The sequence below is a fragment of the Protomyctophum bolini genome, assembly GCF_963924005.1.
Source record: "Protomyctophum bolini genome assembly, chromosome: 16".
Taxonomy (NCBI): Eukaryota; Metazoa; Chordata; class Actinopteri; order Myctophiformes; family Myctophidae; genus Protomyctophum; species Protomyctophum bolini.
The window spans coordinates 1,546,840-1,560,109 of NC_137877.1; the positions used below are offsets into that span (position 1 = coordinate 1,546,840).

Genomic DNA, 13,270 nt, shown 5'->3' on the forward strand with positions numbered 1-13,270 from the left:
GCGCCACATTTTCACGATATTTTCAAAAAAAGCAGACCTACAAGCTCATGAGCTTGTAGATCTGCTATTTTTCAACAGCTAAAGTATAACACGATGCTTAAAACACCAAAAGGGGGTTCCCGCCCCCAGAATGGTTAAAAATAAAAAGATCTGTTCGCACGGCGGGCGAGAGACACTAACCCTGCATGCTCGCTCGCTTGGAGGCTGATCTCCTGTGTGAATAATAGGCCCGTTTGTCTGCCTTGTCAATCAATCACGTCAGGTAAAAACTAAGCTATGATGACTAAAACCAAGACTGAATACACTGACATTGACACTTCCGTTAACAAATACAAACTAACTAGACTAAAATGTTAGGGGGACTAGTGGAGAAGAGATCCAGTAGAACTAAATGTTAGGGGGACTAGTGGAGAAGAGATCCAGTAGAACTAAATGTCAGGGAGGGACTAGTGGAGAAGAGATCCAGTAGAACTAAATGTTAGGGGGACTAGTGGAGAAGAGATCCAGTAGAACTAAATGTTAGGGGGACTAGTGGAGAAGAGATCCAGTAGAACTAAATGTTAGGGGGACTAGTGGAGAAGAGACGAGACATGTTATCGGCGCAGTGTGCGGGTTTCCAACACTCTGAAAATAGTCGATCTACAAGCACACAACGTGTTGGGGGGGGGGGGGGGGGGCGGGACATCCTGTGAGATCTGTATGGATCTGCTTGTAGATCGGCTGTTTTCCGCACACAGCTGAGTATAAATCAGGCATTTCAACGGCCGGCCAAAATAAATTTTAGTCGACTAAAATCTCGATTAAAAAGTCAATTAAGACAACCGTAGCGTTTGTGCCGTGGCGCTGTCAGACATTCCTTCCTTCCTTCCTTCAACCTTTCCCTCCCTCCCTCCCTTCCTTCCTCCCTCCCTTCCTTCCTCCCTCCCTCCCTCCCTCCCTCCCTTCATTCCTCCATTCCTTCCTTCCTTCCTTCAACCTTTCCTCTCTTCCTCCCTCCCTCTCTCCCTCCCCCCCTCCCTCCCTCCCTCCCTCCCTCCCTCCCTCCCTTCATTCCTCCATTCCTTCCTTCCTTCAACCTTTCCTCTCTTCCTCCCTCCCTCCCTCCCTCCCTCCCTCCCTCCCTTCATTCCTCCATTCCTTCCTTCCTTCAACCTTTCCTCTCTTCCTCTCTCCTCCCCTCCCCTCCCCTCCCCTCCCCTCCCCTCCCCTCCCCTCCCCTCCCCTCCCCTCCCCTCCCCTCCCTTCATTCCTCCCTCCCTCCCTCCCTCCCTCCCTCCCTCCCTCCCTCCCTCCCTCCCTCCCTCCCTCCCTTCATTCCTCCATTCCTTCCTTCCTTCAACCTTTCCTCTCTTCCTCTCTCCTCCCCTCCCTCCCTTCATTCCTCCATTCCTTCCTTCCTTCAACCTTTCCTCTCTTCCTCTCTCCTCCCCTCCCCTCCCCTCCCCTCCCCTCCCCTCCCCTCCCCTCCCCTCCCCTCCCCTCCCTTCATTCCTCCCTCCCTCCCTCCCTCCCTCCCTTCCTTCATTCCTCCCTTCCTTCATTCCTCCCTTCCTTCCTTCCTTCAACCTTTCCTCTCTCTCTCCCTCCCTCCCTCCCTCCCTCCCTCCCTCCCTCCCTCCCTCCCTCCCTCCCTCCCTCCCTCTCTCCCTCCCTCCCTCCCTCCCTCCCTCCCTCCCTCTCTCCCTCCCTCCTCCCTCCCTCCCTCTCTCCCTCCCTCCCTCCCTCCCTCTCTCCTCCCCTCCCTCCCTCCCTCCTCCTTCCCTCCCTCCCTCCCTCCCTCCCCCTCCCCTCCCCTCCCTCCATTCCTTCCTCCATTCATTCATTAACACACAGCTCAGTGGCGCTGCATATCGGTGCGCTGACGCCCCCCTGTGGTTGTGTTTGTCTCTGCAGTTTGCCTGGACCCACGTGACCCTGCTGATCGTGGTGACCCAGTCCCACCTGGTCATCCAGAACCTGTTTGAAGGCATGATCTGGTAAGCAGCACCGGTTCTGTTGTCACCTGCCATTAACCCATTCTGATCTGAGATCAGAATCTATAAATGTTCTTCTACATCCTGACAGTTTTCTGCAAAAAGCTATGTTTCTATGTCAGTGGTTCTTCGATTTAAAAAAAGAATAGCAGACCTACAAGCTCATAGCGCGCCACGAGCGTGGCGCGCTATGAGCTTGTAGATCTGCTAGGGCACCGATAGGGCTTATTTGCAACCTTACAGATGCCATTGGAACTATTTGTGTTAAAACTTTTCAATCAAAGTCACAACTCATTTTCACAACATTTATTGAAATAGCCTCTAGTCTGCAGCACTCTTAACTGAAGAGTAATTTCTATCCAAAGGCCTTTTGAATGATGGAAGATGATTAAGGATTACTGTGGTAAACTCATATATCACACATACCATAATTCACTGGCAAAGAAAACATTTTTGGAGAAAAAAAATGCTGACCCCCAGGGGTCCGCGGACCCCACTTTGGGAACCACTGCCCTGTAGGGTCGGTACCCTCACAAACAACACACAATAATCTAGGGCGCCGTTCACACCTGAGAGACAGCTGTCTCCTCTGTGTCTCCTGTTCCTTCTGTGTGTCTCACGGCTCACAATGCATGTCCAACGGGAGTCACGTGGTTTGACGCAGCAAAAGTAACCCTTTTTGGGAAATGAATGCCCTAGTAGTTTTACTATACAGTGTATAGTATGATCAACTACTAGGGCATTGATTTCCCAAAATTATCTGGAGATACAAAATTGTGCATTTAGTGGCCGCGCCCCCAGAAAATGCATATTATTTCTATTCCTTTTTCTGCAGCATTTAATAAACTCCTGTCTTCTGCCTAACATTAACCCTGTGTGTCCTAACATTAACCCTGTGTGTTTCATCCATTCCAGGTTCATCGTCCCCATATCCATCGTGATCAGCAACGATATCTTTGCCTACTTGTTTGGCTTCTTCTTCGGGAGAACTCCGCTGATCAAGGTGAGTCAAAGCTCTGGCTCGCCGACCGCCATGTTTTTTAAATCTTTTCATTGTGTTTATTCCAACTATTTTACCAGGAAGCCACTAAACTAAATGTAAAACATTTCAGATGACTAAATGAAATTTGATTCAAAAGACGATGACTAAAGCCCATCACACACCGTCTGCGACCGCCGCTCGTCAAAACAGCCGCCTCCATTATTTTCAATGAACCTATCGCACACCGGCTCCGTCCGCCGCGTCGCCTTACGGCGCCGATAGAACACAGTTCTATTTTCCAGTCGCGGCGCGACGCGTTGCCGCGCGGCGCCGGACGGAGCCGTGTGTGTTGGGCTTCAGACTACAAATCAACAGTGGTTGACAGAAGAGTTGTGTTGTGAGGGCTTTATTGAAAAACAAGCACTTCCAAACTCTGACAAAATCATCAAATGCTTGACAGAAAGTATAGCTCATAACGTTTCTATGGTGGATTTTTATGAAACAAAAACTTTGCAGATAGAAAGAGAATAATTCAAGCTTTTCGTACAGCTGCAATGTTGGTGAGTTTAACGTCCTTTAATGCAATCGGACAGGACTTTTCTGTTTGGATGTAAATGGGCTGGCGAGGCCAGAAAGTAGTTTTTTGCCACTCAGTGGGTGTTCCCGCATAACTTCCAGGTACGATGATGATGTCACACGCATACCCTCTATATTGCTCAAGGTAAAGGTGTGTGTGTTTAAACAACACTGCTCTGGTGTAATATTGCTCAAGGTAAAGATGTGTGTGTTTAAACAACACTGCTCTGGTGTAATATTGCTCAAGGTAAAGATGTGTGTGTGTTTAAACAACACTGCTCTGGTGTAATATTGCTCAAGGTAAAGGTGTGTGTGTGTTTAAACAACACTGCTCTGGTGTAATATTGCTCAAGGTAAAGATGTGTGTGTGTGTGTGTGTTTAAACAACACTGCTCTGGTGTAATATTGCTCAAGGTAAAGATGTGTGTGTGTGTGTGTGTGTTTAAACAACACTGCTCTGGTGTAATATTGCTCAAGGTAAAGGTGTGTGTAAAGATAAAGATGTGTAAAGGTAAAGATGTGTTTTTGTTTCCACCCTCCAGCTGTCTCCCAAGAAGACCTGGGAGGGTTTCATCGGAGGATTCCTCGCCACGGTGGTGTTCGGTTTCTTGGTGAGCGCTCTCTCTCTACGTCATACGTGGGCAACTGGCGGCCTGGGGGCCATATGCGGCCCCTCACCTTCCCTTAATGTGGCCCTCATGGGTTAATGTCAGAACACTGATATATTATTGGTTTCAGCTGTTTACAATTCCACAACATGCAAACATGACCCGCTTTAATTGCTTACTAAATTAGTAGCTCATTGCTTCAACACACGTATAATTAAAGGCATTTGAAATTACATGACAATGTTAATTTTCAGGATTTCCAATTCAAAAATAGGAAAAAATTATTCAAGATTTCGCGCTGCGACGCAGTAATATATGGCCCTAGGGAGTGAGTGTGGAAATATAGTGGCCCTCCGGGGAAGCCACACCGCGTGTCATGTCAGTTTGACACATTGATGATGCGAGTATGAATATTCAGCCCCGTGTGAACGTAGAGCAGGGCTGGGCAACTTTGACGGGTTACACACCACCATTCAGAACCTAACCCTAACCCTAACCGGGTTTCTGAATGGCGGTGTTTCGGAATGGGGGGCTACCTTCACATTCAGTAGATCCTGTGATTTATTTGTGGCCAGATGTAATTTCCTGGGGTTTATTAGGACTATAGTAAATAATAAAAAAATAAATCTCCATAATATTTTGTAAAACAAAATACATATTTAGCCCCATGCTCGAATGCCCCCGCCCCCCTGTCAAAACGGCTAAAACGAAAGAAAGCAGCAAATGAAAAAAATAAATAACACTCATCTTGTACTTTCTCTAATAACAACCTAAAACATGAACCTTGGTTGAAAAAAACTAAAGTTGTCCAAAACAGTTTTCTGAAAAACCTAATGTTTCTATGTCAGTTGGTGCTCAACCTTTTTCACGTCAAGGACCCCCAGAATTATCTGTATTTGGCTGCGGACCCCCATCTGAAAATATGTTGTTCCAGGGACCTCCCCTGAAGCAAAGATTTGAGTTAAAATCGTTCGCTGTGAAAGAACATATAGAGTATCTTTTGTTATTCAGTTAGCACTTCAATCAAAATCACAGTTTTTGTGACGTGTGTGTGTGTGTGTGTGTGTGTGTGTGTGTGTGTGTGCGTGCGTGTGTGTGTGCGTGTTGTGTGTTGTGCGTGTGCGTGTGTGTGTGTGTGTCATGTGCGTGTGTGTGTGTGTGCACGTTCTCCAGTTGGCCACGCTGCTGGGTCAGTTCCAGTACTTCACGTGTCCCGTGGGCTACAACAGTGAGACCAACCGCTTCACGGTGGATTGCGACCCGCCGGACATCTTCGTCCTGCAGGAGTACAACCTGCCCGCCGTCGTCCACAACACCCTGGGCTGGGTAAGGAACGCCACACGCTGCAGGGACCACAATGTAGTCCACAACAATTAACAACAACTAAATTTAACTAAGGGGCTGCCATTGGATTTTTTGGATTTTTCGTTTTTTTCACGTCGTATGAAAGCAGGGAATCATAGCTTCAAGTACCATATATAAACACAACCTAACAGGACAACAACTTGAAATTATCATGGAGATATCCGGTTCATTGTTTCTGCTTGAGAGAGACTAGAAGGAGGAGGGAGGAGGGAAGGTGTGAAGTCATTACTGCAAGGCCTCGCCTCGCCTTGCCTTGCCTTGCCTTGCCTTGCCTTGCCTTTGGCCTGGCCTGGCCTGGCCTGGCACATAAAGCACCGAAGTCCTGACGTCAGTCAGTAGAGGGCGCCAGTCCCCACTCCCAGGCTCTCAGGAACACAATGTGTTGACAGCTGGGCGTGATGTATATTAGCGACATTGCCTTCATATGTAGTTTCAAGGCTTTTGCGGCCACATTAATTCCATTTTCTCCAGAAACTGGCTGTATCAAATATCAATGAACATCATTAACGACACACAGCCACTCCCCCCGACAGAAAGGCCCGGGTGGTCGGTTTATTTTTCAAACACAGTTCTTATATGAGGATATGGGGATTTCAATGCAAATAAAAATCACACACGTGTGAACTGAGTGGTGCAATTCCCCCTCTCTCTCTCTCTCTCTCTCTCTCTCATTAGAGACACAGCACTACCCCTCTCTCTGTTTCTGGCGCCCCCTACTGCTATTAATAAGTCACATACTCGTGCTCATTCAGGTACACAAACAGGTACACAAACAGGTACATACACGGACATTGCTGGTTGTAGGAGTGGTTGCACCACTCAAAAACACATGAACCTGTGTACTGGAGCCCTCTACTGAAAGTGACGTCAGACTTCGGTGCTCTATGGACATTGTTTGGAAACCCAGTGAACGGGGACTTGAAGCAACGGTCGGCGCATATCAGTGCGTTTTATAAATGGCGTTTGGCGTACTGTATATATCCAGTGTATTCTCTCATGTCAAATCTTGAATCTCAAATATTCTGTACTGTAACGATGTATTGTTGTTAATAACGTGTGTTCTGTCTGTACTGTAACGATGTATTGTTGTTAATAACGTGTGTTCTGTCTGTACTGTAAGGATGTATTGTTGTTAATAACGTCTGTACTGTAACGATGTATTGTTGTTAATAACGTCTGTACTGTAACGATGTATTGTTGTTAATAACGTGTGTTCTGTCTCGGTGTCTTGGCGTGCAGAAGACGGTCAACCTGTTCCCCTTCCAGATCCACAGCGTCTTCCTGTCCTCCTTCGCCTCGCTCATCGGCCCGTTCGGCGGCTTCTTCGCCAGCGGCTTCAAGAGAGCGTTTAAAATCAAAGTCAGTACGCTCATGCACACGCACGCACGCACGCACACGCACATACACACGCAGACACGCAAAGACTAGAGCGTACACAGCTGCAGCCGTATGTCGATGTATAGGACCGGTGACGCCGCACAGTTTGAACTAGATTGGTCTCCTTTTAGTAGAGACTACTTTATATATAGGCTACATCACTTTATTTAATTATTTTTATATATGCATACATATTGTACCATGTAGTTTAGTCATGTACAATAATTTCACCCATGTTACTTGTAATGTGATGTGAAAATAAGTTTGATTCTGACCAGTTGTTTTGTCTCTGTTGTCGTCCGGTTTCAGGACTTTGCCAACACCATCCCGGGTCACGGCGGCATCATGGACCGCTTCGACTGCCAGTACCTCATGGCCACCTTCACGCACGTTTACATCGCCAGCTTCATCAGGTGAGCCTCTCTGTCTCTGAACACACGTTCACACAACCAGCTTCATCAGGTGAGCCTCTCTGTCTCTGAACACACGTTCACACAACCAGCTTCATCAGGTGAGCCTCTCTGTCTCTGAACACACGTTCACACAGCCAGCTTCATCAGGTGAGCCTCTCTGTCTCTGAACACACGTTTACACAGCCAGCGTCATCAGGTGAACTGAACACATGCCTACATAGAAAGCAGTGCAGCGGTTCACAAAATCCACCATTCGGCAAGATATTTTGGTGTCACAGTTCGATGCATTTTCAATACTAAAATAAATATATATTTTTAAATATTTATATACATATACAATTATTGGAAATGCCAGCTTCCTTGCTCGGATTGTGTAGGTTCAAACTCTATAAGATAATCCTAATTGAATTCCATAAAGTCCTGGTTTTGCTCAATAAGGCTCTTTGCGAATATAATCCTGAATGGAAACACCTCAAAATGCATTTTTCACAAAAACACTTTTGCACTTGCTTGAGGGTGGATTTTTGGGCTATACCGAAAAAGTTAAAATGCAAAAATGGGGTATTATATGGAAACACTTGCGGAAAAGATTTCTAATTAGAAAGCATTGAACTCGCATTATATCGCTTTTGAACAGTTGGAAAATAAAAACAAAACATGCAATGGTGAGTCAGTGGACTATTTTCTCTCCTCCACCAGGGGACCCAGCACTAGTTTAATCCAGTGTTTTATTTTCTCTCCTCCACCAGGGGACCCAGTAATCCAGTGTTTTCTCTCCTCCACCAGGGGACCCAGTAGTTTAATCCAGTGTTTTCTCTCCTCCACCAGGGGACCCAGTAGTTTAACCCCGTGTTTTCTCTCTCCTCCACCAGGGGACCCACTAACCCAGTATTTTCTCTCTCTCCTCCACCAGGGGACCCACTAACCCAGTGTTTTTCTCTCTCTCCTCCACCAGGGGGCCCAACCCCAGCAAAGTGCTGCAGCAGCTGTTGGTCCTGCAGCCGGAGCAGCAGCTCAGCATCTTCAACACCCTGTACTCCCACCTGAGAGAGAGGGGAATGCTGCCCCCTGCTGGGGCACAGGCGCACTGACGCGCTCCAACCCTGCAGGCCAAGAGGGGAGCGATGACGACGATGATGATGAAATGATGATGATGATGATGATGATGATGATTGGGGAGTTTGGTTTTTGTTTTCGGCGTGTGCGCGCGTGTGCGCGGTATGCTATGATCCCTGGGTGATCCGTCATTCATTTAGATTTCCAACCATGCATCGCCCGCCCTACCTACCTACCGACCTACCTACCTACCTACCGACCTACCTACCGACCTACCTACCTACCTACCGACCTACCTACCGACCTACCTACCTACCTACGGCTTCAGTTGGCTCTCCGGGCGCCTTACTTCGTAAAGAAAAAGAAAAGGAAAAAGAAAACAAACAAAAAACAATGGTAATCATTTGCAGACTTCCATTTCTTTCCACCAACCAGGACTTGCACAGAAATGACGTCAACAATAACAACATCAACAACGCTCCACGAAGCAAAACACACTCTTAAAGCACACGGTTTCTCAGACGCCGCGAGGAGGAGGAGGAGGAGTTCCTCTTCTTCCCCCCGCGGGGCGAAAGCATATTGCACTGATTCACAGCAGAACAGAACAAACGCACGAAGTGTACGCAGCAGAACAGAACAAACGCACGAAGTGTACGCAGCAGAACAGAACAAACGCACGGCGTGTACGCAGCAGAACAGAACGAAGTGTACGTGTGGGACGAGACGAGACGGGACGCAAAACCTCCACCGCCGCCAGCAGCACTGTGGGCGCACTGAAGAGGGGAGGGGGGGGAAGGGGGGGTTGTTTTTGGTGGTGAGATGGGGTCGAAAACAGCCCAACAGGATTATCAGGCGTTCCCAACCATAACCTACTTTTTTATAGGGATACTACTTTCAACTTGGAATACCTGTTTTAGGCACATTGTTGAATTGTACATCTAAAAAAAAGTTTCTCTAATTAACAAGCCGCATAATTGGGCTGAGTTTAGTACGTGCGTGTGCGTGTGCGTGTGCGTGTGCGTGTGCGTGTGTGTGTGTGCGTGCGCGCTCATGAGAGGGTGTCTTGCGCTTTTCACAGACTATAAGGTAAAGAGAGGTTGGGAACCTCTGTGTGTCGCTGCTAACGTATAGTCTCTGATTGGTCGAGGCTAATGTAACGTAGTCTCTGATTGGTCGAGGATGCTCTGTCTGTCTGTCTGTTGCGTAAAAAAACCCGATCGTAACCATTTGCGGTTTAGCATAAAATATGAAGCATGTATTACTGCAAAGTCCTGCTGGCCAGTCGTAGCTGAGAATGAAAAAAAGATAGAAAAAAAAAATGTTAACACATCTCTCTTCCGCATAACGCTAAGCTTCTAGGTTATGTTCATAACCCTAACGCTATAAGCTTCTAGGTTATGTTCATAACCCTAACGCTAAGCTTCTAGGTTTAGGTTCTAGTTTATGTTCATAACCCTAACGCTATAAGCTTCTAGGTTACGTTCATAACCCTAATGCTATAAGCTTCTAGGTTATGTTCATAACCCTAACGCTAAGCTTCTAGGTTATACCATAACGCTATAAGCTTCTAGGTCTCAACGTCTAAAATGCAGTAGAACTAGAGACGCACTATTTAAAAATACAAACAAAGTGAATGCTTGGCTTTAGGCATGGATAGGATACAGTACTGTTGAGCTGAAGCAGAAAGTAGAGTAAGAGCAGTTTATGAATATAACGGTGCACTGTATTACTGTACATAAATATATATATATCCATGATATTTAGCTGAACAAAGACCTAATATTACGAAGGAGAAGAAAATAAAATGTCTTAGGCTTTTTAGGTTTCCTGAACTAACCGATAGTTAGTGGGAGGGGGGGGGGGGGGGCTGCACCTTCACCTATGACCTATGGGGGGGATTGCACCTTCACCTATGACCTATGGGGGGGTTGCACCTATGACCTATGGGGGGGATTGCACCTTCACCTATGACCTTTGGGGGGATGCCCCTTCACCTATGACCTATGGGGGGGATTGCACCTTCACCTATGACCTATGGGGGGGAGCCTGCACCTTCACCTTTGACCTATGGGGGGAGGGGGGGCTGCACCTTCACCTATGACCTATGGGGGGATTGCACCTATGACCTATGGGGGGGATTGCACCTTCACCTATGACCTTTGGGGGGGATTGCACCTTCACCTATGACCTATGGGGGGGATTGCACCTTCACCTATGACCTTTGGGGGGGATTGCACCTTCACCTTTGACCTATGGAGGGGGAGCCTGCACCTTCACCTTTGACCTATGGGGGGAGGGGGGGCTGCACCTTCACCTATGACCTATGGGGGGGATTGCACCTTCACCTATGACCTATGGGGGGGATTGCACCTTCACCTATGACCTATGTGGGGGCTGCCCCTTCATGTATGACCTATGGGGGGGAGCCTGCACCTTCACCTTTGACCTATGGGGGGAGGGGGGGCTGCACCTTCACCTATGACCTATGGGGGGATTGCACCTTCACCTATGACCTTTGGGGGGGATTGCACCTTCACCTATGACCTTTGGGGGGGATTGCACCTTCACCTATGACCTATGGGGGGATTGCACCTTCACCTATGACCTATGGGGGGGATTGCACCTTCACCTATGACCTTTGGGGGGGATTGCACCTTCACCTTTGACCTATGGAGGGGGGGCAGGCTGCACAAGCTTTAGGGATTTTGTAGCTAAAGGATGTAGACTGTTCTATTGCTGCTGATTTGGGGGCGAGGTTGGGGTTGGGGTGGTCTTAGGGCGGGGTTGGGGTGGTTTTATGGGGGGGGGGGGTTGGGGTGGTTTTAGGGCGGGGTTGGGGTGGTTTTATGGGGGGGGGGGTTGGGGTGGTTTTAGGGTGGGGGGGACGACGACTTTTCTTGGAGATTGTTGGGGAACAGAGAAAAGACATTGTGCTGCAGCGCTCTCTCTCTCTCACGCGTCAGAGTGGTCTTATTTAAACCCAACTCACTAATGTTTGTGGGGAGGACATAATTATTTTAGATTATTAATTAACTGTTAATTGATCTTAATTGAGTGCAGGGGGGTGAAGGGGGGAAGATAGTTTGCAGGTCGACGTCAACAGAACGTCACCGTAAACTACTTTGTGTATATAGTCGATATGTACTGTATAGAAATGTTATAATATTCATAGAGATTATGGTTTTATTATGTCAGCAATACTTTAACTTTATGCAAAACAGTGATTTGAATCTATGAAGATGTACGGAGTGGATTTCTGTGTTTGGGCTGGAATGAACTGAACGCTAGCCGACAGAAGACGCATATTGATTAAACTGCGCACGACTCTGACATTTTGATAAATAAACCAGTCTTGTTTTTTTGGGCAGCAAATTTAGATTTTAGTTTTAGTCATAGTCTCTTGAATAGTTTTCATTTAGTTTTAGTCATCTGGAAATGTTTTAGTGTTAGTCTAGTTTTAGTCGACTAAATATCCTGAGATTTTAGTCGACTAAATGACTCGTAATGACTGATTTTTTACACTTGCTGAAGTGTAAAATGACTAAAATGACTTGACGAAATTGTCAATTTTTACTTTTAGTCATCATAGCTTAGCTTTAATTTAGTTTCCATTTATTTTTTTGTCAGTGAAAAAAGGTAGTCAAGAGTTTTTTTGTCGTAGTACGAAATCAACACTGAAATAAGAAAACTGGGCATTTCCCAGTTTCCATTCGGGGTACCAGAGATGAGACATGGTATCAAAATGTTATCAAAATGCTTGAAATGAAAAAAAGGTTGGAAATCACTTTGTAATAGGCTGTATTCCACCAGGCCAATGGCATTGTGTCTTGTTCATTGAACCAATGACATCGTGTCTTGTTCATTGAACCAATGACATCGTGTCTTGTTCATTGAACCAATGACATCGTGTCTTGTTCATTGAACCAATGGCATTGTGTCTTGTTCATTGAGCCAATGACATCGTGTCTTGTTCATTGAACCAATGACATTGTGTCTTGTTCATTGAACCAATGGCATTGTGTCTTGTTCATTGAACCAATGGCATTGTGTCTTGTTCATTGAACCAATGGCATTGTGTCTTGTTCATTGAACCAATGGCATTGTGTCTTGTTCATTGAACCAATGACATTGTGTCTTGTTCATTGAGCCAATGGCATTGTGTCTTGTTCATTGAGCCAATGGCATTGTCTTGTTCATTGAACCAATGACATTGTGTCTTGTTCATTGAACCAATGACATTGTGTCTTGTTCATTGAACCAATGGCATTGTGTCTTGTTCATTGAACCAATGGCATTGTGTCTTGTTTATTGAACCAATGACATTGTGTCTTGTTCATTGAACCAATGGCATTGTGTCTTGTTCATTGAACCAATGGCATTGTCTTGTTCATTGAACCAATGGCATTGTGTCTTGTTCATTGAGCCAATGACATCGTGTCTTGTTCATTGAACCAATGACATCGTGTCTTGTTCATTGAACCCAGTCCATTACTGTGGTTAAAGTAGAGATCCTTCCCCAATTTAATGTTTACCAAAGCACTGTCTGATCAACACTGAATTCCTCCCATCATTATTATTATCATTATTATTATTATTATTATTATTATTAATATTATTATAATATCCAACACGGCCCAATTCCACATTGAGCCTCTCCTCCATTCCTAATCATGCATCTTCTCTGAAGAGCCACGCCTCCAATACAAAGCTCCGCCTCCTCCTCCTCCCTCCCTCCTGGTTATTGGTGCATTTCTGGTGACCTCATGCCGAGATGCGTGACCATCTGGTGGACTTAACGTAGCGTACAGGGTCGGGTCGCGCCACACATAGACATCAAAGGGGGCTTGAGCCCCTGCCCTTTTACCCGTCTGTAAAACAACAGCCCCCTTTACCCGTCTGTAAAACAACTGCCCCTTTTAC

General features: G+C 46.4%; 1 protein-coding gene across 1 annotated transcript in view; it reads left to right on the forward strand.

Moving 5' to 3' along the window:
* cds1 (CDP-diacylglycerol synthase (phosphatidate cytidylyltransferase) 1) overlaps positions 1-8,659 on the forward strand; it is a 49,509-nt gene extending 40,850 nt beyond the window's left edge. The window contains exons 7-13 of the mRNA XM_080786638.1: positions 1,894-1,976; positions 2,889-2,976; positions 4,074-4,142; positions 5,313-5,465; positions 6,744-6,863; positions 7,191-7,294; positions 8,250-8,659. Coding sequence (XP_080642764.1) covers positions 1,894-1,976; positions 2,889-2,976; positions 4,074-4,142; positions 5,313-5,465; positions 6,744-6,863; positions 7,191-7,294; positions 8,250-8,385 — 753 coding nt within the window. The 3' untranslated portion in view covers positions 8,386-8,659. The remainder of the gene's footprint in view (positions 1-1,893; positions 1,977-2,888; positions 2,977-4,073; positions 4,143-5,312; positions 5,466-6,743; positions 6,864-7,190; positions 7,295-8,249) is intronic.
* Positions 8,660-13,270: the final 4,611 nt, after the last annotated feature.